Source organism: Caenorhabditis elegans, chromosome III (genome assembly GCF_000002985.6).
Source record: "Caenorhabditis elegans chromosome III".
NCBI lineage: Eukaryota > Metazoa > Nematoda > Chromadorea > Rhabditida > Rhabditidae > Caenorhabditis > Caenorhabditis elegans.
The window spans coordinates 2,056,505-2,080,428 of NC_003281.10; the positions used below are offsets into that span (position 1 = coordinate 2,056,505).

The window sequence follows — 23,924 nt, forward strand, 5'->3', positions numbered from 1 at the left end:
ACTTCATGGTATTGTAGGAAACAGAGTTATCGCCTAATACTGCACACATATTACGACGAGCTTCGTTGCAACTGTGGCTTTTCAAATGTATTAAGCATGTACAGTACGTACTATACAAATAAAAAAACAGAATTGGAAAAAAATAAATTAACGCTGAGCAATGAAGAAACAAACAAATTTTGCAAAGACTTTTTGACCAACCTAATAATTCCAAGATCATAAAAATTACTCTATATCAATAGCATAGGCGCCTGTCTGCTGATATTGGACCACTATGTAATTTGGAACTGTCTCGCTGTTTGGATCTCCGATATTGAAACCGTAGTTTTCCCTTCCGTCGTGAGTTTCATCTTCAAACTCAAAGTTTAGTGGTTCATTGTGATTGAGCGCACGTCCATCAAGAAATATAAACTCTTTTCTTTGAAGAACTGATGCTGGAATATAAATGTGATAAAATATTTAAGCAACTTGACTGATTATCCAAACCTTTAACAAATTCTCTCTCCGAATTCTGTGCTGGCCCAGTCAGGCTCACCCCATTATCCTCCTTGCACAATTCTCGAGCATCATCGTAGGATTTACCAGCACCATCAGGAAAGTAGCGAACTTCAAGGCAAACATGCAATACTCCGTTCTTAGTGGTTCTTGGAAACACAGTTGAATTTTTAGGGCACACACTGCGAGTTAACTCAAAGCGATAGTACAAGTCATCAGTGGAAAATTTCAAATTGTGGATGACGTCATTATTGAGCCATTCCAACTCCGTTGTGTTAAAAGCGAGAAAAGGACACTGATCCGATGTCTCGTTTCGCTGAAAAAGTAAGGTAAGGTTATGGTCAAAAAAAAACATTTTGTCACCTTAAAAGCTACAATGGATTCAGACGACTGCTCAAATCGTTCAATTGTAATATTTCCATATGAAAATCGTCGACATCCATCTCCTACTTTGTGCACAGCCTTTAAAAAAATTTAAAACATTAAAAAAAAATTAAAAATCAATGCACCAAACAATTTACATCCCAATAACAAATCGTCATACAGTAATTCCACGAATCAATAATTTCGGTGTAATTACTATCGCCGAGTATTTGCCTGTATATTTCTATTAGTTTAAGATCAGCATTAATAAGGACTGGGTAGTTGAAAGTCAGAAAAAGCAAGAGCATTTTTTTGATTTGTTCAACTAAAATTTACGTTTTTCAAGACGTAGCTCGTTTTTTATTAGCATGCGGTTGTATGACTGTGACGCTAATAAAAATATTATATTCTGGCTTCACTAAATATGCCCCTGAAAAAATTAAGGGGGCTTAGGATTAGGCTTAAGCTTAGACTCAAGCTCAGGCTCAGGCTTACGCATAGATGGGAGGGGGAGAAAAAAAAAGAGAAAAGGAGAAATTCCCAGAAATTTCAATTTTGAAAAAAAGAAAAAAAAAGACAAAACGACAAAAAAAAAGGAAAAATAGGAAATTCCGAGAACGGGTCAAAAATGCTATTAAAAAAGGGACATTTTTGTCTTTCTTTTTTTTGTCACACGTGGTCCCATTACGATCTAAAAATTTTTTTTTGATCTAAAAAAAAATTTGATCTAAAAAAAATGCGGAAATTTTCCCATTACGTTTCTAGATCAATTCCAACATTACAAGTTCCAGCACACTCGGGGGCGTTTTTGAATAATTTTTTTGCAAAGATTGACGCAATTTTTTCAAAAAAAAAGTTTAAAAATTTTTTTGAAGCATGTGAATTATTGAAAACGACAATAGTATTGTAATAAACAAAATTTCAACACAATTCTCATTCTGGGCTCAATTATTGGGAGTTGGCTGGAAAAGTTTGATTTCGGGTTAAAAACTAGCGTATCGATTTTTTAAAATTAAACAAATATATATTTCGATACAAAATTGTTGAAAAAATAATTTGTAACATCATTTGAAATTTTTTTTCAAATTTTTTAAATTTTTTATTCAAAAAAGTTCAACTTTTTAATAATTTAATTGAATTCTACATTTTTTCAAAACCTCTTAAATTATTTTGTGATATTCTTTTTTAAAAAACCGAAAATATTTTTGATTTTGAAAATTTTTTGATGTTCGATCGAAAACATTTTTATTAATTTTTAATTTTTATTTAAAAAAACACATGAAAATTACGAATTTTTTCTAAATTTTTAAAAATAATCTTTCGATTATCAAAATTTGAAACTATTTTAATTTTTCTATTTATTTTGGAAAAAACCTTGATTTTTAAAAAGTTAAGGGTAATTTTCTAAAATTTTGAGATATTATTTAATAATTTAAAATATATTCCAATATTTAAAAAAATTTAGAAAAGACAGTAGATTTCTAATAAATTTTTTTACGAAAAATCGAAAATTCTCGATTTTTTTAAACTTTATTTTTATAATTTGTCCCAAATTTTCTTATTAAAAAAATGTTTGAAAAAAATTGAAGTTTTCGGTCAAAATTCCTGTACGGAAAATGTTATAACCATTCGTTTATATGTTACATACATCCCCTTAATTTTGAATATGGTTAGAAAAAGGAAGACACTATTGACTAAAAGGCTTAGGATAAAGCCGAAAGCTGAGATAAAGCTTGAATACTTGTACGATATCATGGTTGTATTATGAACATAAATGCGAGTAACAGAAAAAGTAACAACGACTTAATAAAATTAATTTCCGGTAGACACATAAAATGTGTGTGGTTTATCAACACCTATGTATATAACATTAGAACACATGTTATTTGTGTTAGAGCACTTTGAAACTAGAAAAAAGTCGGTTTGAAACGATTTTAGAATATTTTTTTAATCAAATTAGAAATTTAATAATGTTTTATGAAAATTTTTTTAAGACTTTGAATTTTTCCCCCCGAAAAAAGGGCATGATGGCTCATAATGGCTGAAAAAATTTGGAAAAAATAAAAAATTGTCCAAATTTGTTGAAAACGGGCAATTCATATATGGAGAATTCAGAAAATCTAGGTTTAACCCATCAAAAACTATTAAAAAGTGGCAAAAATGGGCAATTTATGGCAAAAAATTCACAATTTTGAAACTCCTCTAAAATGGTTTATTTTGTAGTTAGAGGACTCCAAATTGATCTTGAAATACTTTACAAATGTCTTTTTTCAATTTTATGTGGTTTTGTAGATATTTAAAAAAAATATTTTTTTGCCCAAAAAAAAAGACATTAGATGAATTTTACTTGCTTTTTCTGGAAAAATCACAATTTTTTTCGAAACAAATTAAATTTTTCAATGCCATTTCAAATATGATATATTAATTTTCACATAGTAATTTCCTTTTTCTCAAAAAGTAGCCAAACAACAAATTTAGGCATTCCCCGAAAAGTGACTTGTTTATCTCAAAAATACCGTCATCACCACAATAATCGACCTCGGCCCATTGAGAAAAGAGAAAGAGAAAGAGAAAAAAAGAGAGAGAAAGATAGAAAAAAGGAAAGAAAATAAAATGTTGACTTGTCAATTTAATTTGGATATCTTTGTAATGAAATTGATAGGAAAAAAGATAGAGAAAGAAACAGACAAAACAGACAAAATAAAGCGAGCTAACGCTCGCCACTGACGCCAAGCCTAAGCCTAAGCCTAATTGTAAGCCTAAGCCTATGCTATTGGAGCGCGTAAATCTTAGCCAAGTCTGAACCTTGGTCAAGCATAGGCCTAGGCCTAATCCTATTCTTAAGCCTAAGCTCAAGCCTAAACCAAGTCTGAAGTTTAGCCAAGGTTGAGCCTAAGCCTGAGCCTAAGCCTCAACCTCAGCCTAAGCCTAAGTCTCAGCCTAAGCCTAAGCCTAAACGAAGCCTAAGCCTAAGCCTAAGCTTAAACCTAATCCTAAGCCTAAACCTAATCCTAAGCCTTAGCCTAATCCATTTTTGAAATTTCAAATTTTTTTCAGAATATTTTTAATTTTTAAAAATTCTCGGATTTTATGAATTCCTGGATTTTCTGCTTTTCGTTAATTTATTTTTTTGAATTTTCAAAATTTAAGGTAATATTTCTTTGATTTTTTTTAAAGAATATAAAACTTTTGTAAAAATTATCAAATTTGCTGAAATTCTGGAAAAATTAATCTACTGTTTTTTTGTACAAAACATGACTAAATATAATATTTATTAACAAATTAACAAAAATAAATAACAATTTTGATATTAAATTTTGTCGATTTTCAAGTTGGCATGCTGGCACATTTCCTCAAACCCACACTGCTCCTGGCAGCATTTCACTGCGACTTTTTGTAGAATTTCTGGAAAAACATGCTGCTATATTTCGCAAAGAAATATCCTTATCGAGTTACCTGCATCACTTTCAGTTCCACAAATTACGCTTAGAATATCAAAAAGTTTCACAGAACAACGTTTGAGCTCCCGGCCATGAATTTCCGGCGCAAAAACTGACAGTGTGAGGAGGCAGGCAAGAATTGGTAGGCTTTGCATTGTAAAAGTGATTTTGAAAATTTTGAAGTGTGGTATTTTATATTTTAGTAGGGGCGGGGTTTAGGATCTGGTAGGCTACAACAGTTGCAAAAAAAAGTAGATTGACCTGATCAAGAAATTGGTATTTGGTTTTCAACTGGTGGCATTTTTGCTGGGGGATGGGCGGCAACGATTTTTTTTCCGGCAAAAATCGGCCGGCAATTTGCTGGAATTGAAAATTTCCGACAAATCGGCAAACCGGCAAATTGGCGATTTGCCGAATTTGAAGGAAAAAAAGGCAATTGCAGAGCATTATTGGCAAATTGTTTTTCGGCAAATTAGGCTGGAAATTTTACCGGAAGTGAAATTTCCGGGAAATCGGCAAATCGGCGAATTGCCGAAATTGAAATTTTCCGGCAAATCGGCAAACCGGCAAACCGGTACTTTGCCGGAATTAATTATTTTCGACAAATGGGAAATCCGGAAATTTGCTGGAATGGAAAATTTCCGGCAATTTCGGCAAACCGGCAATTCGCCCGAATTAAACATTTCAGAGAAATAGGCAAACCGGCAGTTTGCCGAAAATCATAATTTCCGGCAAATCGGCAAACCGGCATATTCCCGGAATTAAAAATAACCGAAAAATGGGCAAAAAGACATTTTGCCGAAAACCAAATTTTCCGGCAAATCGGCAAACCGGCAAACCGGTACTACTTTGCCGGAATTAATTATTTTCGACAAATGGGAAATCCGGAAATTTGCTGGAATGGAAAATTTCCGGCAATTCGGCAAACCGGCAATTTGCCCGAATTAAAAATTTCAGACAAATGGGCAAACCGGCAGTTTGCCGAAAATCAAAATTTCTGGCAAATGGGCAAACCGGCAATTTACCGCACCTACCCTCTGTTTTGGATGTTTAAAAGTTGATAGGCAGAAAAAAAAACAATGGAGATAGCGGAAAACTTTTGCATATGTGAAAAAGTTTGTATATGTCAAACTACTGTTTTCAACGGAAAAACGCTAAGTTTACTTCTAGCATGTTTCTTGGCAATTTTTTCACCCCTTCACTGCCTGAAAATGTTTCTCAGAATTTAAAAAAAAAACATGGAAAATCAGCTGTCGAAAGAAAATTTCAAAAGAAATGGTCATTGGAGCTGATGAAATTATTTTCTAGAAAACTTTGAAAACTTTGAAAATGGTTACAAATCAACTCAAAAAACAATATATAAATTTACTAGCGAGAAAGTATACTAAGGAGTTTATAATTCAAACCAGTGCAGTAATTAAATGTTTATTCCGTGCTTTTCTCCACACTGTCTTTTTTCTGGTGTTATAGTAGTAGGCATACTTTTCGTGACTAGTTCCCCGTGTACTTGTACATACACAAATTGAATCGGATAAAAGACATGGGACTTCCGTATATTGTTAGTCACTTTTTGGAATTGTCAAAGTATCGTACGTTTTGATTATCTATATTACTTGTGTGGCGATTTATATTGATAATTGGTTTCCGCACGGTGTTGAAAATGTGATAACGTGAGTTTCGGGGGTGGAGTAGAGTCAATTTTTTGCTTAAAATGACAGAAAATACACCGTAATGACCGAATATATGTAACTGTTAAAAGATGTTAAAAGATGTCCACTAAATCTTTTATGATTTTTTTTCAATTTTGTCCAACAAAACTTGGAAAAATCATGAACAAATTTTAGGCATAAACAAATAATTATTAGTTTTGCTAAGAATTTCTCTAGTTTTCCAGAACCATATCTAGAATTTTCTGGATTTTTTTCAATTTTTTTTTAAATTTTAAATAATTTAAAAATGATTTTAAAAAATTCCTAAAAATTCAAGTTTTGGAAAAAAGTGAGCATCTGTTTAAAAAAAAAGAAGAATTTTTTATATTAAAAACATTTTTTTAAGTAGCACTAACGGTTGGGGCGATTTTGAACATAGGCCCAAAATAGTCTTAAATGGACGAATTTCAAAATGAAATTACTCAAAATTTTTTAATTTTTATTGCGGTTCAAAAGTTTCGAAAAAATTGCACCGATTTTAGCTGAAATCTAGAATTTTGGCCGCTTTTTCGTGTCACATCTGTCCGAAGTGGACTTTTTTGAAATTGTCATCCTTTATTCCATATTTTGGTAGTTAAACTTTGTTAGTTAAACTACAAAAATATGCAATAAAGGTTGACAATTTCAAAAAAGTCAACTTCGGATAGATGTGACACGAAAAAGCGGCCAACATTCTAGATTTTAGCTAACATCAGCGTAATTTTTTCAAAATTTTGAACCGCCACAACAAAAATTTTTTTTTTTTTGAGAAGTTGTTCGGTTACGTTCAAAATCGTCCGAACCGTTAGTCCTCCTTTAAGAACTTTTGAAAAATTTTCTTAACTTTTTGAAAAGCGATAAATTTTCGAAAATCTTTTTTTTTAGTTTCAGAAAATTTAACGAACTTGTCCAAAAATCTGCTATCAATCTCTAAAACAAAAAATTTACAGGAATTTTTTATTCTTATTCTTAAATTACTCCTATGTCTTGGCATGTGCAATTCTCCTTATCATGGCTCAAGTCTATCACTGTCTAACATTTCTCCTCGCTGCTAAGACATTTCTGCAGTTTTATTTCCCCACAAAGTTTTCCTTTTCGCAGAGTTACATTTACAAGCATCTATTTTACATTTACCTGGTGTTCACCTTAAAAGAGTTGGCATTTCTAATTCTATACTCACTGTATGAGATAAACGACTTTGTCACAAAAATGAATCCTTACATTTTATTTACATATGCGGTATGTGTTTTTTTTTTAATTTATAATATAGAATATTGAGCTATAATTTTTTTTCAAGCTGTTCCACCGTTTCTTCAATATACTTTTGTCAAACCTTTCATTACTTTTCTATATTCCTATAATATGCAGTTTACAACGAGCGGAACAACAGGGATATGCACAAAAATTAATTTCTAATCAAATTTACCTTTTATTCTTTATCTGCCAAGCAGCCTCTAATAAATGCCGAGTGTACAGACTCCGCCCCTTTTTCGCGTTTTTTCGCGTTTTTTTTGGCTTGCGAAAAAATGTCACACTACGTTTTCATTAATAACTCCAGAGCCGTTTGACTGAATTTTATAATATTTGACAGCTTACTAGAAATATTTTGCCCCACGGTGGAGCAAAAAACTGCACAAAGTTTGGAGCAAAACTGAGCTCAGGGCGGCTTTCCCCAGTTTGAAAAAAATTTTTGTTGTTCTTTTTACCCCCAAAAAACCATGTTTTAATTGAATTAAAATTCGGGTTTTGCTCGGTTTTGTTCCAAATTTATGTGCAAGATACTACTCAGAGAGGTGGATTTTTTGAAAAAAAGTTTGAGTTCATAAGTGCAAAAGGCAAAAAGTTGTGATAAAACAAAAGGCCAAAAAATGCCATTTTGCCAAAAAAAAATTTTTTTCCGAAAAAGTAGTTTTTCGTCTTTATCTCAAGTTCTACTTCATCTTTTTCGATACTTTTTTTTCTACCCCACGTAAAAAAGTGCGCTGAACACGATTTTCAACTCAGAATTAAGAAAAGTTTTATGAGTCGGCCGAGCAAGACGAATAAGTGCCACATTTTGCACACTTTTCTATTTTCGTGAATCTACTTTTTCAATCATAACTCGGTCAGTTTTCAAGTTTTCTTAGTTTTCTAAAAATTGACGTGTAGGTCTTATCAAGACGCATCGAGACATATAAAATGTGTAAAAAGTTCAGTGGGAAAATTTTTCAAGAAAAAAATAATTCAAACATTTAGTACTGGGGGGAGTGGTTTCCTGAGTCCCCTGAACATTTTATCCACTAAAGTTGTGCTGAATGTATTTTTAATTCATAGTTTTTGATTTTATCCAATGGAAGATGAAGTTTCGTCGGGTTAGCAATGCTCTGCCAAGAGATATTATTTTTTTTTATTTTCAGGCCAAAAATTGTTTTTATCCTATACATCTGTCTGTTTACAAGATATAGCCCTCAACTGTACGTCTCCCTTTCGGGAATTCAATAATGAGTACAATGCTGTAATAAAATTTTCAAAAATTAGGTTTCCCGCTGGCTTATCAGTGATAAACGGTTTTCGAACCTCTTTCCCCAAATAGTCATAATTGAAGAAAGCGGAATCGAAAGACGACTCCCTCCAGAAATTTACCTTCCTTACTTTCAGTTTTGCCTCTCTCCCGCATGGCCGAGTAGTTAGTGCGTATGTCTGCGGAAATTTTGGTAGTGGGTTCAATTCTACCAACTGACAAACTTTTTTGTTTTTTTTTTGAGTATTCGGGATTCGAATATTATATAGAAATACTCGATTTTATACAAAATATGGGTACGTCTCCCCCCATATAAATCCTCCTCAAACTTCAATCAATCAAAACTCAGCTTTAACTGATTCATCGGGTGCATCTGTTTTTGGTCAAACCGAACTCAAAAATCAAGAAGACTCCCATTGACCTACTGAAATTTTCACGAACCCTCTAACAGGTTCGAGGCGAAGCCGAGAACCTACGCTCGGCAGGGGTACTCGCCTTACACCCCCTACAACTGGCGGGCCCGCAGGGCCCGCTAGTCAAAACTGTAAGTTAAACACAGTACAACAAAATTTAAAAAAGTTTTTTTTTCCAATTTCCTGTAAAATTACAGATAACTTTGCCGCTTTTTTTATGTTTTGTATTCAGTGATACAATGGAAACTCGAAAAATAATGATGATTCTTTCATATACTGACTTTATAACCACCCCTGTAGTCATTCAAATATCATATCTTGGATGCAATTGGCAAGAAGTGAAATTGTTCTTTTCTACGTTTAATTTAAAGAAATTTGTGAAAGTTATTCTCGAGAAAACGGATAATTCTGTGCACCCACACATGATACCGATGATTAATACGATCTCATAACTAAATAAATACTTTTTTGCATGAAACTGTTTTTTTTCAGTCGAAAAAATTGCATTTCAATTTTTCAATCTGTAAAATGTATTTAAATGACTCCAAATTTTCTCCTGATTCCGAATATCCATGTGAAAAAATTCAAAAAAATTTCTCTAATTGTGTATTTGAGCTTGAAATTGCGATTTTCATTAACGTCCCCATAAGATTTTTCAAATGTGCGCCGAAATAAATTCTCCTTGGAGCGCGTTCGCCTCATTCAACTTTCAGCTATTTTCATTTATTTTTATGCTAATAAAATGTTCAATTGACACGAAAGAATATATTTTTCAAAAAAAAGTTCAATAATATACGATAAAAATGAATAAAAATTGCTGAAAAATTGCAAGAAGTAAACATATATGGAGAAAATTGAATGAGGCAAATGCGCTCCAAGGAGAATTCATTTCGGCATGCATTTAAAAAAGTGATGCACAAATGAAAATCGCGATTTCAAGCTCAAATATAAATAAAATCAGGGAAATTATTTTGAATTCTGTCACTTAGATATTTGGAATCAGGGGAAAATTTGGAGTCAATTAAAAATATTTCCCAGATTTCGCTACTCCACCTTTAAATGACAACCATAATGGTCAGAGATGTGCAGCAAACTTGCCGAATTTTCCGCTTTCGTGTTTCTTTTTTTTTGGACCATTTTTGGTCTAAAAAGGTAAAAAATTTCAATTTTTCATGTGATTATAAAAAAATACTTCATATGTACAACAGAACACCGAAAATCTTGATATTAAGTTCACTAGTTGCTTGTAAACTTCTGAAATCTCTCCGGCAGTGAAACTTGATAATTCCCACACGTTATAACTTTCTGAATAACCATGGTGTATGTTTTTGCCGGAATCGTGTATTGCGAGTTTTCCTAAAAGTATATCTTTACTTAAAAAGTCTTAAGAAGAAAAAAACCAACTTGTCGTGGGTTCATAACAGCATCCTTTATTAGTGGCAATATTTTGGTAACATTTTTCATTTTATAGGTTGTGCCTGTTTCCGATAAACCATATCGCTGGACACTGTAGATGATGGCTGGGATTTTAGATTTGTCAAACTTTGTTTTGTCAACTTATGATACTTATAACAGGGATGGGCGGCAATTGCCACTCGGTAAATCGGCAAATTGGCAGCTTGCCGATTTGTCAGAAATTTTCAATTCCGACAATTTGCCGATTTGCCGGAAATTTTCAATTCCGACAATTTGCCGATTTGCCGGAAATTTTCAATTCCGAGAATTGGCCGATTTGCCGGAAATTTTCAATTCCGACAATTTGCCGATTTGCCGGAAATTTTCAATTCCGACAAGTTGCCGATTTGCCGGAAATTTTCAATTTCGACAATTTGCCGATTTGCCGGAATTTTTCAATTCTGACAATTTGCCGATTTGCCGGAAATTTTCAATTCCGACAAGTTGCCGATTTGCCGGAAATTTTCAATTCCGACAAGTTGCCGATTTGCCGGAAATTTTCAATCCCGGCAATTTGCCGATTTGCCGGAATTTTCAATTCCGACAATTTGCCGATTTGCCGGAAATTTTCAATTCCGACAAGTTGCCGATTTGCCGGAAAATCGTGTGCCGCTTACCCATGACTAATAAGCAATTATTTAACTGTTTCGGAAAACTTAGTATGAAAACCTGAAAAATTTGGTTTTTCGGCATGCTGAATTTAAATATCTCGATAGTTTTTTACTAAAGTTGTTCAATTTTCCAATAAAACTTACAATCAGCAACAGCACTTCTCTCCTCTTGAGTCAGCATTTCATCTTCTCCATCACTCGTAGTAAGGGATATATTTAGCTTGAAGCTATCAGTAACTGCATTGGGACCTAAAAAAATCTCATTTACTTCACACTCTATTCACTTCTGCCCAGAAAAAATCCCTACCTTCCCGATTGTCCCGCTCTGCAGCAAAATTCAACGAGAATTCCGGCTTGCATTGGAAATTCAGTACTTTTGGAAGCTTACAGCATTCCAGAAAATCCTTCAAAAAAGTTTCAAATGTTTGAAGCCCACCATCTCTCTTATCCTTTATACCACAAACTGCAAAACCTCTTGAGCACGATGCACCATGCCAGGCATCGTTGGTGTGCTCGCACAGCTGATGTGTGTCACCGTTTTCAGTGCGGAAAAGTCCAACTATGACTCCGGAGCCCGAGCAGTACTTGATGTTGCCGTCGGTGTTAAGAGGATCCATCTCGATGCTTAAGCTGGCTGAAATTTCATGAAATAGGCAAATAAATGTATAAGTTTATTTACAAGTTCCAAATTTTCTGCAAAAAATTTCCAGACCATCGTTTCCAACTCGAATTCCGTATACAAACTCCCCATCTGGACAGTTTTTCCCTTTATCTGATACTGGTGCAGGTGGGAATTGACGGAACTGGAATATAGTTGAAGCTGGGAAGACTAGGAAATAAAAGAAAATGATGAACAGTTGAATAGACATTTGACGAAAAGTGATGGAACATACTGCGATGAGAAAATCAATTAAAGATGACTCATTGGGGGACATGGGACACATCGACTTTTTTCGCAAAGCTTCCCACACGATGCTTAGTCATCGGAATTCTTGGTTTTTTTACAAGTCTCTGATCGAATAGGCTAATATTTCCAGCCGCTGTGGCATTGACAAATCGGTTAAACTTCCAATTTTAACTAATTTCAGGTCATTTTATGAGCCGCCGTAACTGTTTCTTGAGAAATGTTAAATTAAAATATTTTTTAACTCAAAACAAAACTAACTGCCAGAACCAAAGAAAATTCAAAGCAATTTACTGAATTATAATATAAAATTGTCCATAGGTATAATGTGTGGATGGGCATTATTATCAGTTCCTTGAAAAATAACTTCTTTCACAAAGTTTTTGAATTTGAATGAAGAGAACAATAATTTCTGCCAATTACAAACAAGATATGACACTTGGATTATCACAAGTGTTGCTAGAAAGTCTATGCCGTAGAGGATACCAAGTGATTTCGAAATTCCAATCGAAGGATTAGCTATAAAAAGTATGCACACAGGTAGAGTTAACTGAAATTTCAAAGGCAATTGTGGTTTTGCAACAACAAAAAATTCGATCAAAATGGGTCCATTATGAAATAACTTTAAAAGCATATTATATAATTGGTCTCGATTTTTTTCTCAAAAAAGGAATATTTCAGGAATGTTTTTAGTACTTTTATGAAAACTTATTGAGTTTCAAACAGTTTTTCTCAAAAATTAAGACTTATTCTTACTATTAATAAATAAAAGTTTTCAACTACATTGCAATTCTAGTGAACATTTCCGATTCGAAAAAAGTGATGAACTATATTCGGGAACACCTAAAGAATGGTTTTATTTTTGATTATTTATAACCAAATACCGTGTCTTTTATACGATTTAATTTGTGTATATACAAATAAATAGGGAAAATGGTGAAATAATGAACAAATACTAGTATAATGCCAAAGAGAAAAAATATTAAGAAAAATGCAAAAAGTAGGACGGTTGAAACTGGATCTGTTATTGATCCAAGATTCTCGGAATTAATCATATTCATGTGCTTGCTTGCAAACTGGACCTCTATTTCAAATATTTTAAACGTGCAATTTTCTTGAAAAAATATAAAATATAATATTCCACCTGTTTTTTAAACTACTGATTTCAAAAATACGCGTGAGGATGAACAGCTGAATTATGACAAAACTTGTGTTTCTGGGTTTTCTTTTTGGTTTTTTTGTTGGTAATTTTTAATCCTTTTTAATAATTTTTTCTTTGGAAAAAAAATCAAAATTAATCGAAAATCTACTTTTTCTAAAAAAAACCACATTTTTATTTAGGTCCAAAATATATTTTGGTCCTCGCCCGCATACCAAATTAATAATTTTTTAGCATTCTGCATACCAAGATCAAATACCTTTGTTATTTCTTGATCGTCAGATGGTTGTAAAACCGTCTAGAACGCCAAAACCTATTGACTCTGCCTCCTCCTGCCTCCTACCTCCCCAGCTGCCTCCTACCTCCCCAGCTGCCTCCAAGAATTATATTTGAACGTTGCTTTGTTATGCCTTTTTCTCGGTTAAAGGAAATTGTGCAGGTGTACACCAACAGGTCGAATGTGTACACAATATGTATGGTATCAAAATTTGGCAACTTATTTTTTTCCATTAAACTAAAATTTTTATGCGGCGCCCACGTGGGAGCCCTAGCCAAAACCAAAAACAATTCAAAAAAAATCATTGAACTATGAGATCAAGGATCAAAAAAAAAATTTTTAGCTGAAAATTGAAACCAAACAAATTTTTTTAATTATGAAATCGAATTGTCTATAGGTATAATGTGTGGATGCACATCATTATCAGTTCTTCGAAAAATAACTTTCACAAAGTTTTTGAATTTGAATGAAGAGAAAAGCAATTTCACATTCTGCCAATTACAAACAAGATATGACACTTGGATTGTTACAGGTATTGATGGAAAGTCTAAATTGAAGAGGATGTCCAGTGCTTTCGAATCTCCAATTGAATAATCAGCTATCACAAGTATGCACGTAGGTAGAGTTAACTGAAAGTTCAATTCGATTTTCGTTTCAACGCAATCTTTCAATGTTTTTTCCAGAATTCAAACAAATCTATAGCTTGAACCAAGTTACGCCGATTTTTATTTGCAATTTGAAAACTGACTTGGATTTGAAAAATATGCAGCTGTTTATAGTCACGTATTTTTAAATTCAGTAGTTCAAGAAACAGGTGAAACATTTTAGAAAAGAAAATTTCAAGTTTCAAAGATTTGAAACAGTGAGTATGCTTGCATAAGTATGATAGGTGTTAATCCTAAAGATCTTGAATGGCTTCAGCCTTATTATGAATCAAACCCAGTTTCAACAGTCCTAACTATTGCATTTTTCTTAATATTGTTTCTCTTTGGCGTTATACTAGTATGTGTTCTTTATTACCCTATTTTGCCTATTTATTTGTATATAAACACATCAAATCGAATAAAAGACATGGTATTCTTGTATAAATAAAATCTGGAAACTTCTACAATTATTTTTTAAAAATTACAAAAACTTCTAGAACTGCACCAAAGCTTTAGCACTTTAAGATTTATTTTTTTTAAATTAAAATCATTCTTTAGGTATTCCCGTATATAGTTCAACACTTTTTTCGAATCGTTCAACTATTGTACTTTTTACATTTTTGTGTGAACTGTAAAAAAGCGGTTTGTTCCTATTATCACCTCTCAAGCAATTCTGAAGGCATAACAGAGTAAGTAGAAAAAGGCTTCGTAATCAGGGCTGTTGCAAAAAAAATTCGTCCAAAAAACAAAATAAAATTAATCGATTTTTTCAAAAAAAAAAAAAAAAAAAACCAAAAAAACTTTAACTAACGGAGGTTTTTTGTTCTTCTTTGTTTTATTTTTTGGTTTCAAAAAACTTTAAAAAAAACCAAAAACAAAAACAAAAAACGAAACTTCAAGAAATTGGTCCTTTTTTGGATAAAATAAACTTAAAAGTGTTCAAACATCTGATGAAATATCGTGATAAAGTCTTAATATGTATAATTTTTTGAAATATTTTAAAATACCCTCAACATTACACAGCCCGATCTCGTGTTATTTGAGAAAAAGAATTTCAGGCATACAGTTTACTCCTTTCTCAATTATACGCATTTTCTGGCATTTTCAATTCTGCTTGTTATCACTGAAGTCTATCATACTATAACATTCCTTCTGGCTTAAGGCTTTTTCACAGTATTAGTTCCCTACAAAAATCTCATTTGCGCAAAAGTATATCCATAGGCATCTGCACTACATTTACATATTCTTCAGCTTAAAACGAATAATACATTATTTTTTAAAAGTGTTGTATGAAAAGAGAGAAGACATAGGTATGAGTAAGAATATGTGCATAAGTATGGGTGTAGCAGTTCTATATTTTTATGCGGTATGTTTGATCGAATGCCAAATCTCATTAATAAATACTGATTTTCATTCCAGGTTTTTCATGTTTTCTTAAATGTCTTTCTTTCATGCATATCTCTAATATTTTATATTCCCATAATGTGCAGTTTGAATCGTCAACGGTCTCAACAGAACTTATACCTGCAAAAGTTTATTTTCAATCAGATTTTCATCCAGTTCTTCATCAGAACTGTAAGCTAAAATTTTGTTCTAACATTCCAAAATTAACTGCAAATCAAGACTTGAAAAATTTCAGATAACTCTACCCGTTTCCATACTTTTATTATTTGAGCAAACAAGGGGACTTGGAGACAAACTGAACATTCTTTATGAATTAGACTTTATAGCCACACCTGTAATAATCCAAGTGTCATATCTTGTTTGTAATTGGCAGAATGTGAAATTGCTTTTCTCTTCATTCAAATTCAGGAACATTGTGAAAGTTTTTTTTCGAAGCACTAATAATGATGTGCATCCATACGTTATACCTATGAACAACTCGATTTCATAATTAAAAAAATTTGTTTGGTTTCAATGTTCAGCTAAAAAATATTATCCATATTCAACATCACTGATCTCTTTCTTGAAATCTTCAACTTCTTCTTCGCAAAATAAATATAATCATGACTAAGTTTGTGATTTTGGGTCCCACCACGAAAAGCTGGGTCTCGCCACGAAAACGTTCAAAATTGATGGAAAGTAGTCGATATGGTTGTTATTTGAAAGCTAATAAAACGTTAAATTATAATGACTGAAATTACCAAGTAACTTGATAAAACTATTGTATCTGGAAAGTTTCAAAAAAAAAAATTTCGAAAAAAACCCGAAATTTCAAAACTTGCCTAGTTTTAAACATTTTAATTGTATTTTAGACAAAAAAAATTGCATAAAAAACTGAGTAACGCAGAAGAACTACAGTAACCCAGAGGGTTTTCGTGGTGGGACCCAAAAATCTTTTAAATTGTCGGATTATAGGCAATATGGGGTTCATTTTGAAAGGCTCAATGAGCTGACTTCATATTTGTAAAAAAAAAAATTTTATTTGGAATTTGAAACGAGAAAGCATGAAAAAAAAATTCGAATTTTGTTTTTGCAACATTTGCAGGTTTTAATTTTTTTTTTCAAAATCCATCGAGTTTATACTTTTCTGAAAGCTCTTTGAATTTCCAAACTCACTTGCAGAGCAACAAAATGCTCTCAGCTCTCTCCTGAAAAATCATCCTCCAAAAATCGATAATTGTGTGCTGCAGGGGTCCTTGTGAGCAAATAAATGTGCTCCGTAGGTAATTAGTTTTCACGTAATTTGCATGAATATAATCGCCATGTCGACTTTTGTCAATTTTCAGTTTTACCCGTGAATTGTCTAGACATACTACGTCTGAAAAATTGAGTTTTTTTAAAGTTTAAAACTCAAAAAAATTTGAATATACGCTTTTTTTCAAATAAATAAGTATTTTACGCTTATTTTAAGCTAAAATTCATTCAAAAAACTTTAAAACTGACAGCGTGGCGAGACCCAAAAACTCAAAATCCTCGGAACCTAGACATGATGGGGGTCATTTTAAAGGTATTGGTGAGCTTATAACGCTAATTCAGCTAATTTTTTTTGAAATCCACAACTTCGAGAAAAAACGCCAGCAATTTTTTTTTCAAAAAATTAAAAACAATTATTTTTTCCAAAATCTCACCTCCTCAAAGTCAACTTGCAGTTTTTTATCCAGCTTATTATAAGCCAATTCCAGTGTCATCACACAACCGGTCCTTCCCGGCGGAGCAATGTACCACACAAGGCCCGTGCCGCACCTGAGCCAGCAGCCGCTGGGGTACTGTATGACATTTTTCGTCGGGCACACCGCAATCCGGCCAACTGCAAGAAAACATGTTAAGTTTGGGAGAAAACTGGTAAAAAATGACATTTCCCAGGGAAATGTCGACAAAAAATTATTTAAAAATCGATAACTTCCTAAAAATTCGCTTCATTGATTTTTTTTTTCAAAATTTTTAAATTAGTGCTAAATTATCGATTTTTCTCAGTTTTTTGGCTGAAATCATTGATTTTTCGCTAATTTTTTCTAAATTCTTACAAATTTTCCAAAACATTCAACTCACTTCGGCCATTTAATCAGGCTGACTCTAAGCCCCTCCAAGTTCGCGGGCTGCTCATCGACCGGCACATTGTCGGGCACAAATGTCACTGCTAAATTGCAAATTTCAAATTCCTCGGACGATTCACTAAAATTTGTGACACGTATGCAACCGTATGTTTCTGTTACGCCCAGTGATGGCCAGTATCTCGGGCGGCCTTCTCTGCCTACTCTGAAAAAATAGTGTTTTGTTTTCAAAATATTTTTCCTGATAGCCCAGAAAAGTTTGCACATTTTGAAAAAAAATTTAACCGAAAATCTCAAAAAATGACAAAGTTATGAATTTTCGAAAAATTTCGAAAATTCTAAATTTATTTGTTTTTTATTATTATCCTATAAACTTTAGTTATCAATTTTTACGCGCAAATTTCAAAATTTATGTTTTTTGCTCACTGAGACCTTTCAAATAAATATAATCATGACTAAGTTTGTGATTTTGGGTCCCACCACGAAAAGCTGGGTCTCGCCACGAAAACGTTCAAAATTGATGGAAAGTAGTCGATATGGTTGTTATTTGAAAGCTAATAAAACGTCAAATTATAATTACTGAAATTACCAAGTAACTTGGTAAAACTACTGTATCTGGAAAATTTCAACAAAAAAAAAATTTCGAAAAAAACCCGAAATTTTATAACTTTCCTAGTTTTAAACATTTTAATTGTATTTTAGACAAAAAAAATTGCATAAAAAACTGAGTAACGCAGAAGAACTACAGTAACCCAGAGGGTTTTCGTGGTGGGACCCAAAAATCTTTTAAATTGTCGGATTATAGGCAATATAGGGTTCATTTTGAAAGGCTCAATGAGCTGACTTCATATTTGTAAAAAAAAAAATTTTATTTGGAATTTGAAACGAGAAAGCATGAAAAAAAAATTCGAATTTTGTTTTTGCAACATTTGCAGGTTTTAATTTTTTTTTTCAAAATCCATCGAGTTTATACTTTTCTGAAAGCTCTTTGAATTTCCAAACTCACTTGCAGAGCAACAAAATGCTCTCAGCTCTCTCCTGAAAAATCATCCTCCAAAAATCGATAATTGTGTGCTGCAGGGGTCCTTGTGAGCAAATAAATGTGCTCCGTAGGTAATTAGTTTTCACGTAATTTGCATGAATATAATCGCCATGTCGACTTTTGTCAATTTTCAGTTTTACCCGTGAATTGTCTAGACATACTACGTCTGAAAAATTGAGTTTTTTTAAAGTTTAAAACTCAAAAAAATTTGAATATACGCTTTTTTTCAAATAAATAAGTATTTTACGCTTATTTTAAGCTAAAATTCATTCAAAAAACTTTAAAACTGACAGAGTTTTGAATTTTCGAAGTTGAAAAAAAAACATTTTTCAAAAAAAAATGTGTGGAGAAATTTTTCCAAATTTTTTTTTTTTTTTAAGAGTTATAAAATTTCCAGTTTTCATTTATTTCTAATCTAATAAAAAATATTTAACACACATTTTAAGCTAAAAATGAGGTCAAAATCTTCAAAACTGATAGAGTTATGAATATTTGAAAAATTGAAAAAAAAATCATTTTTCTCGAAAATGCTCAAAATTTGCTTTGAAAAAACTAACTTTTGTCATTTTTTGCTATAGCAATCAAAACCCACTTAAATTCAAAATTATCCCGTCGAGACCTTCAAAATGACACCCATCGTGACTAGGTTCCGCCGATTTCGGGTCCCACCACGCAAAACTACAGTAACCCCAAAAGTGGGCGTGTCCTGGACAATCTGGTTGTCAAATTGAAGCTAATGACGGAAAAAAACAAGAAATCGCAATTTTAAGACTATTCCGAGTTCAAAAACCATATTTTTGGGGGATTTTAAAATTTTCAAAATTTTCAAAAAATTCGAAAATTTTCAAAGAATTCGAAAATTTTCGAAAATCTGTAACTTTGCCAATTTTTGAAATTTTTGGCTAATTTTTCGTTCAAAAATTACTTGAATATTTATATCCTCTAAAAAAAATACTGTAACAATTTTTTCCCAAAATAAAGAAAATCCAGGACATTTCGTGGCAAGACCCCGACATTTCGAAAATTTTCAATTTTTTCGGAACCCCAGCATTTTTCTAACAAATGCAAATTTTAAACTTTCAGCTTACCACAATATCGATTTTTGTGCATATATTTCGTATAAGCATCGTATGTCAGTGAGGGGTCCTGCTTGGCATCGAGCTTTCGGTACTGTTTAACCAAACCATCGATCCCCAGTTTTTCGGTGGAAAAAATGAAATTTTCTAGAGCCTTCAAATATTGGAGGTGATCTTCTTCTGTCTGGAAATTGAAAAAAATGTTACCGGAAAAAATTTCTGAAAAAAATTTTTCGGGCAAAATTAAAATTTTTTAAAATTAAATTAAATTTAAAAAAAAAGATTTAAAAAATGTTAAATTTTAAAATTAAAAAAAAAACGTTACTACTTCAGTAAAAACTGAACAAAAAATAAAATTTCACCTCTGAACCGGTCACATCTTTGTTGTTTTCACCTGCAAAAAATTGATACAAATCGAAGAAGTTCATGAAATAAAGACCAACCTTTTTTCTCATTTTTCTTCTTGTTGCCAAAGTTTTTCAACATTTTCAGGTTAATTTGATAGTTTTTGGATTGATTTTTGATTTCCTGAAAATTTGAAAATTAAAAAAAAAATTTTGGAAATTTTTTTTTCCAAAAAAAAAATTTTTAATTTTTTTTTAAATATCAAAAAAGATTTACATTCCGAATTACTACTAAAGTTTCATGATTCAATAACATTTATACATTTCTATAATACGATAACCAACAGGTTTTCCAAGAGAGACAGAATATTTGAGGAAACAAAAACAATTCCTAATTAAAAAAATTCATCAGCAAGAAATATCAAAAATTAAACTGAAAAACATAAAATCAATGCAAAAATGTTGAAAAATGACAAATTTTTATAGTTAAAAGAATTTCAACATATTTCGTAATATTTCAAAATTTGTGTGAATAGACGCAGAAAGCCAAGAAATAGTAAAAAAATTGCAAAAAAAGTTGTATGAAAAAACGATAAATTTTATTTTGAACAAGAAAATTTGCTTTAAATGACAGAAAATACGAAAAAAAGTGAAAAATTGAAGAAAATGTCTTAATTTTTGAAAGAACAAAAAATTTGCTATTTTTTGAGGTAGGACACGTTTTTGCTACTTGAATATAAAAATGTAAAATCTCTTAAATTTGAGAAAAAAGTATAAGTAAAAGTATATAGTAGTAAGTAAAAGTATATAAGTTTGTCTTCCTTTTTTTTGAGAAATTTTCACGGGCTGAAAAATTGAATGAATACAATAAAATAAGTATTTTTTAAACAGTCATTAATTATTATTTCCGTGAACTTTTGTGGCTAGATTTTCTGTTCTTTTATATTTTTCTTGAGACAAATGTTGTCTTTTGTTTACTTTCTGAAGAAAAGTCATATCGTGTCTCATTTACGTGAGACACGAGACGACTTTTCCTCACGTTAATGAGACATGAGTTGCTAAATTTGGATCAAATTGTAAAATCTCAAATTGTAAATCTAGGTGAGAAAAGTCACACACACCGAGGAGCTAGGCTTCCCTCATCCTCCCTGGATCAGTCGGTAACTGCTTGAACTGGGGAGTGGGAGGGGGCGGGATGAGTTCAATTCTCCCAAAAATCCATAATGTTTATTTTTGTTTTTCTGTGCCTACATATACCTGTTGAAATTGGAATTCAAGACAAAAACCCCTGTAGCGCGTCTGAAAATGGATATCTAGGTACAAAAACTTACCAATAATATTTTAAAACAATCTAGAATCCAAATCTATCAAAACATTTCCGGAATTCCATAATGTTTATTTTTGTTTTTTTGTGCCTACATATACCTGTTGAAATTGGAATTCAAGACAAAAACCCCTGTAGCGCGTCTGAAAATGGATATCTAGGTACAAAAACTTACCAATAATATTTTAAAACAATCTAGAATCCAAATCTATCAAAACATTTCCGGAATTCCATAATGTTTATTTTTGTTTTTTTGTGCCTACATATACCTGTTGAAATTGGAATTCAAGACAAAAACCCCTGTAGCGCGTCTGAAAATGGATATCTAGGTACAAAAACTTACCAATAATATTTTAAAACAATCTAGAATCCAAATCTATCAAAACATTTCCATAATTCCAAAATTTTTATTTTTGTTTTTTTGTGCCTACATATACCTGTTGAAATTGGAATTCAAGACAAAAACCCCTGTAGCGCGTCTGAAAATGGATATCTAGGTACAAAAACTTACCAATAATATTTTAAAACAATCTAGAATCCAAATCTATCAAAACATTTCCGGAATTCCATAATGTTTATTTTTGTTTTTTTGTGCCTACATATACCTGTTGAAATTGGAATTCAAGACAAAAACCCCTGTAGCGCGTCTGAAAATGGATATCTAGGTACAAAAACTTACCAATAATATTTTAAAACAATCTAGAATCCAAATCTATCAAAACATTTCCATAATTCCAAAATTTTTATTTTTGTTTTTTTGTGCCTACATATACCTGTTGAAATTGGAATTCAAGACAAAAACCCCTGTAGCGCGTCTGAAAATGGATATCTAGGTACAAAAACTTACCAATAATATTTTAAAACAATCTAGAATCCAAATCTATCAAAACATTTCCATAATTCCAAAATTTTTATTTTTGTTTTTTTGTGCCTACATATACCTGTTGAAATTGGAATTCAAGACAAAAACCCCTGTAGCGCGTCTGAAAATGGATATCTAGGTACAAAAACTTACCAATAATATTTTAAAACAATCTAGAATCCAAATCTATCAAAACATTTCCATAATTCCAAAATTTTTATTTTTGTTTTTTTGTGCCTACATATACCTGTTGAAATTGGAATTCAAGACAAAAACCCCTGTAGCGCGTCTGAAAATGGATATCTAGGTACAAAAACTTACCAATAATATTTTAAAACAATCTAGAATCCAAATCTATCAAAACATTTCCGGAATTCCATAATGTTTATTTTTGTTTTTTTGTGCCTACATATACCTGTTGAAATTGGAATTCAAGACAAAAACCCCTGTAGCGCGTCTGAAAATGGATATCTAGGTACAAAAACTTACCAATAATATTTTAAAACAATCTAGAATCCAAATCTATCAAAACATTTCCGGAATTCCATAATGTTTATTTTTGTTTTTTTGTGCCTACATATACCTGTTGAAATTGGAATTCAAGACAAAAACCCCTGTAGCGCGTCTGAAAATGGATATCTAGGTACAAAAACTTACCAATAATATTTTAAAACAATCTAGAATCCAAATCTATCAAAACATTTCCATAATTCCAAAATTTTTATTTTTGTTTTTTTGTGCCTACATATACCTGTTGAAATTGGAATTCAAGACAAAAACCCCTGTAGCGCGTCTGAAAATGGATATCTAGGTACAAAAACTTACCAATAATATTTTAAAACAATCTAGAATCCAAATCTATCAAAACATTTCCATAATTCCAAAATTTTTATTTTTGTTTTTTTGTGCCTACATATACCTGTTGAAATTGGAATTCAAGACAAAAACCCCTGTAGCGCGTCTGAAAATGGATATCTAGGTACAAAAACTTACCAATAATATTTTAAAACAATCTAGAATCCAAATCTATCAAAACATTTCCGGAATTCCATAATGTTTATTTTTGTTTTTTTGTGCCTACATATACCTGTTGAAATTGGAATTCAAGACAAAAACCCCTGTAGCGCGTCTGAAAATGGATATCTAGGTACAAAAACTTACCAATAATATTTTAAAACAATCTAGAATCCAAATCTATCAAAACATTTCCGGAATTCCATAATGTTTATTTTTGTTTTTTTGTGCCTACATATACCTGTTGAAATTGGAATTCGAATTCAAGACAAAAACCCCTGTAGCGCGTCTGAAAATGGATATCTAGGTACAAAAACTTACCAATAATATTTTAAAACAATCTAGAATCCAAATCTATCAAAACATTTCCATAATTCCAAAATTTTTATTTTTGTTTTTCTGTGCCTACATATACCTGTTGAAATTGGAATTCAAGACAAAAACCCCTGTAGCGCGTCTGAAAATGGATATCTAGGTACAAAAACTTACCAATAATATTTTAAAACAATCTAGAATCCAAATCTATCAAAACATTTCCGGAATTCCATAATGTTTATTTTTGTTTTTTTGTGCCTACATATACCTGTTGAAATTGGAATTCAAGACAAAAACCCCTGTAGCGCGTCTGAAAATGGATATCTAGGTACAAAAACTTACCAATAATATTTTAAAACAATCTAGAATCCAAATCTATCAAAACATTTTCATAATTCCAAAATTTTTATTTTTGTTTTTCTGTGCCTACATATACCTGTTGAAATTGGAATTCAAGACAAAAACCCCTGTAGCGCGTCTGAAAATGGATATCTAGGTACAAAA

The 23,924-nt window shown here is 31.8% G+C and overlaps 4 protein-coding genes, 2 non-coding genes and 2 pseudogenes across 8 annotated transcripts; 3 read left to right on the plus strand and 5 right to left on the minus strand.

Moving 5' to 3' along the window:
• Nucleotides 1-225: 225 nt before the first annotated feature.
• Y39A3A.2 (PAN-3 domain-containing protein) lies at nucleotides 226-1,166 on the minus strand (the record flags this gene model as incomplete). Its single annotated transcript, NM_065094.1, has 4 exons — nucleotides 226-434; nucleotides 487-811; nucleotides 859-957; nucleotides 1,005-1,166. The coding sequence occupies 4 exons, from the start codon at nucleotides 1,164-1,166 to the stop codon at nucleotides 226-228; spliced, it is 795 nt and encodes a 264-aa protein (NP_497495.1).
• Nucleotides 1,167-3,670: 2,504 nt separating this feature from the next.
• On the plus strand, nucleotides 3,671-3,815 carry Y39A3A.9. The gene has a single exon (NR_052123.1). It is a non-coding gene; the product is annotated as an Unclassified non-coding RNA Y39A3A.9 (non-coding RNA).
• Y39A3A.8 lies at nucleotides 3,671-3,815 on the minus strand. The gene has a single exon (NR_052124.1). It is a non-coding gene; the product is annotated as an Unclassified non-coding RNA Y39A3A.8 (non-coding RNA).
• A 303-nt stretch (nucleotides 3,816-4,118) lies between these two features.
• ins-16 (INSulin related) lies at nucleotides 4,119-4,453 on the minus strand (the record flags this gene model as incomplete). Its single annotated transcript, NM_001381761.1, has 2 exons — nucleotides 4,119-4,263; nucleotides 4,315-4,453. The coding sequence occupies 2 exons, from the start codon at nucleotides 4,451-4,453 to the stop codon at nucleotides 4,169-4,171; spliced, it is 234 nt and encodes a 77-aa protein (NP_001367970.1). The 3' UTR covers nucleotides 4,119-4,168.
• A 2,484-nt stretch (nucleotides 4,454-6,937) lies between these two features.
• Nucleotides 6,938-9,351, plus strand: srz-86 (annotated as a pseudogene). Its single transcript has 3 exons — nucleotides 6,938-7,231; nucleotides 7,284-7,454; nucleotides 9,097-9,351. Coding segments are annotated over exons 1-3 (720 nt in total).
• Nucleotides 9,352-10,056: 705 nt separating this feature from the next.
• Y39A3A.3 (uncharacterized protein) lies at nucleotides 10,057-11,844 on the minus strand. The gene is made up of 5 exons (NM_065095.6): nucleotides 11,645-11,844; nucleotides 11,273-11,599; nucleotides 11,110-11,214; nucleotides 10,304-10,419; nucleotides 10,057-10,255 (listed from the first exon to the last, which is right to left on the minus strand). The coding sequence occupies exons 1-5, from the start codon at nucleotides 11,832-11,834 to the stop codon at nucleotides 10,136-10,138; spliced, it is 858 nt and encodes a 285-aa protein (NP_497496.4). The 5' UTR covers nucleotides 11,835-11,844; the 3' UTR covers nucleotides 10,057-10,135.
• Nucleotides 11,845-15,008: 3,164 nt separating this feature from the next.
• Nucleotides 15,009-15,843, plus strand: srz-87 (annotated as a pseudogene). Its single transcript is given in 4 exon segments — nucleotides 15,009-15,107; nucleotides 15,109-15,297; nucleotides 15,369-15,524; nucleotides 15,589-15,843. Coding segments are annotated over 4 exon segments (699 nt in total).
• On the minus strand, nucleotides 15,734-20,092 carry Y39A3A.4 (Tyrosine-protein phosphatase domain-containing protein). Its single transcript, NM_001384038.1, has 7 exons — nucleotides 20,005-20,092; nucleotides 19,924-19,955; nucleotides 19,574-19,745; nucleotides 18,450-18,651; nucleotides 17,442-17,648; nucleotides 17,021-17,199; nucleotides 15,734-16,710 (listed from the first exon to the last, which is right to left on the minus strand). The coding sequence occupies exons 1-6, from the start codon at nucleotides 20,045-20,047 to the stop codon at nucleotides 17,058-17,060; spliced, it is 798 nt and encodes a 265-aa protein (NP_001370800.1). The 5' UTR covers nucleotides 20,048-20,092; the 3' UTR covers nucleotides 15,734-16,710; nucleotides 17,021-17,057.
• Nucleotides 20,093-23,924: the final 3,832 nt, after the last annotated feature.

Excerpts from the sequence above, each read along its gene's own strand:
- Y39A3A.4 (NM_001384038.1), bottom strand. The coding sequence starts at position 20,047 with ATGTTGAAAAACTTTGGCAACAAGAAGAAAAATGAGAAAAAAG. Across the intron at positions 19,956-20,004 it reads GAAGAAAAATGAGAAAAAAG|GTGAAAACAACAAAGATGTG; the intron begins GTTGGTCTTTAT and ends AATTTTTTGCAG. Across the intron at positions 17,649-18,449 it reads AGCATTTTGTTGCTCTGCAA|AGTAGGCAGAGAAGGCCGCC; the intron begins GTGAGTTTGGAA and ends CTATTTTTTCAG.
- Y39A3A.3 (NM_065095.6), bottom strand. The coding sequence starts at position 11,834 with ATGTCTATTCAACTGTTCATCATTTTCTTTTATTTCCTAGTCTTCCCA. Across the intron at positions 11,600-11,644 it reads TTGCAGAAAATTTGGAACTT|CCAGCTTAAGCATCGAGATG; the intron begins GTAAATAAACTT and ends ATGAAATTTCAG. Across the intron at positions 10,420-11,109 it reads GAGAAGTGCTGTTGCTGATT|CCATCATCTACAGTGTCCAG; the intron begins GTAAGTTTTATT and ends CTAAAATCCCAG.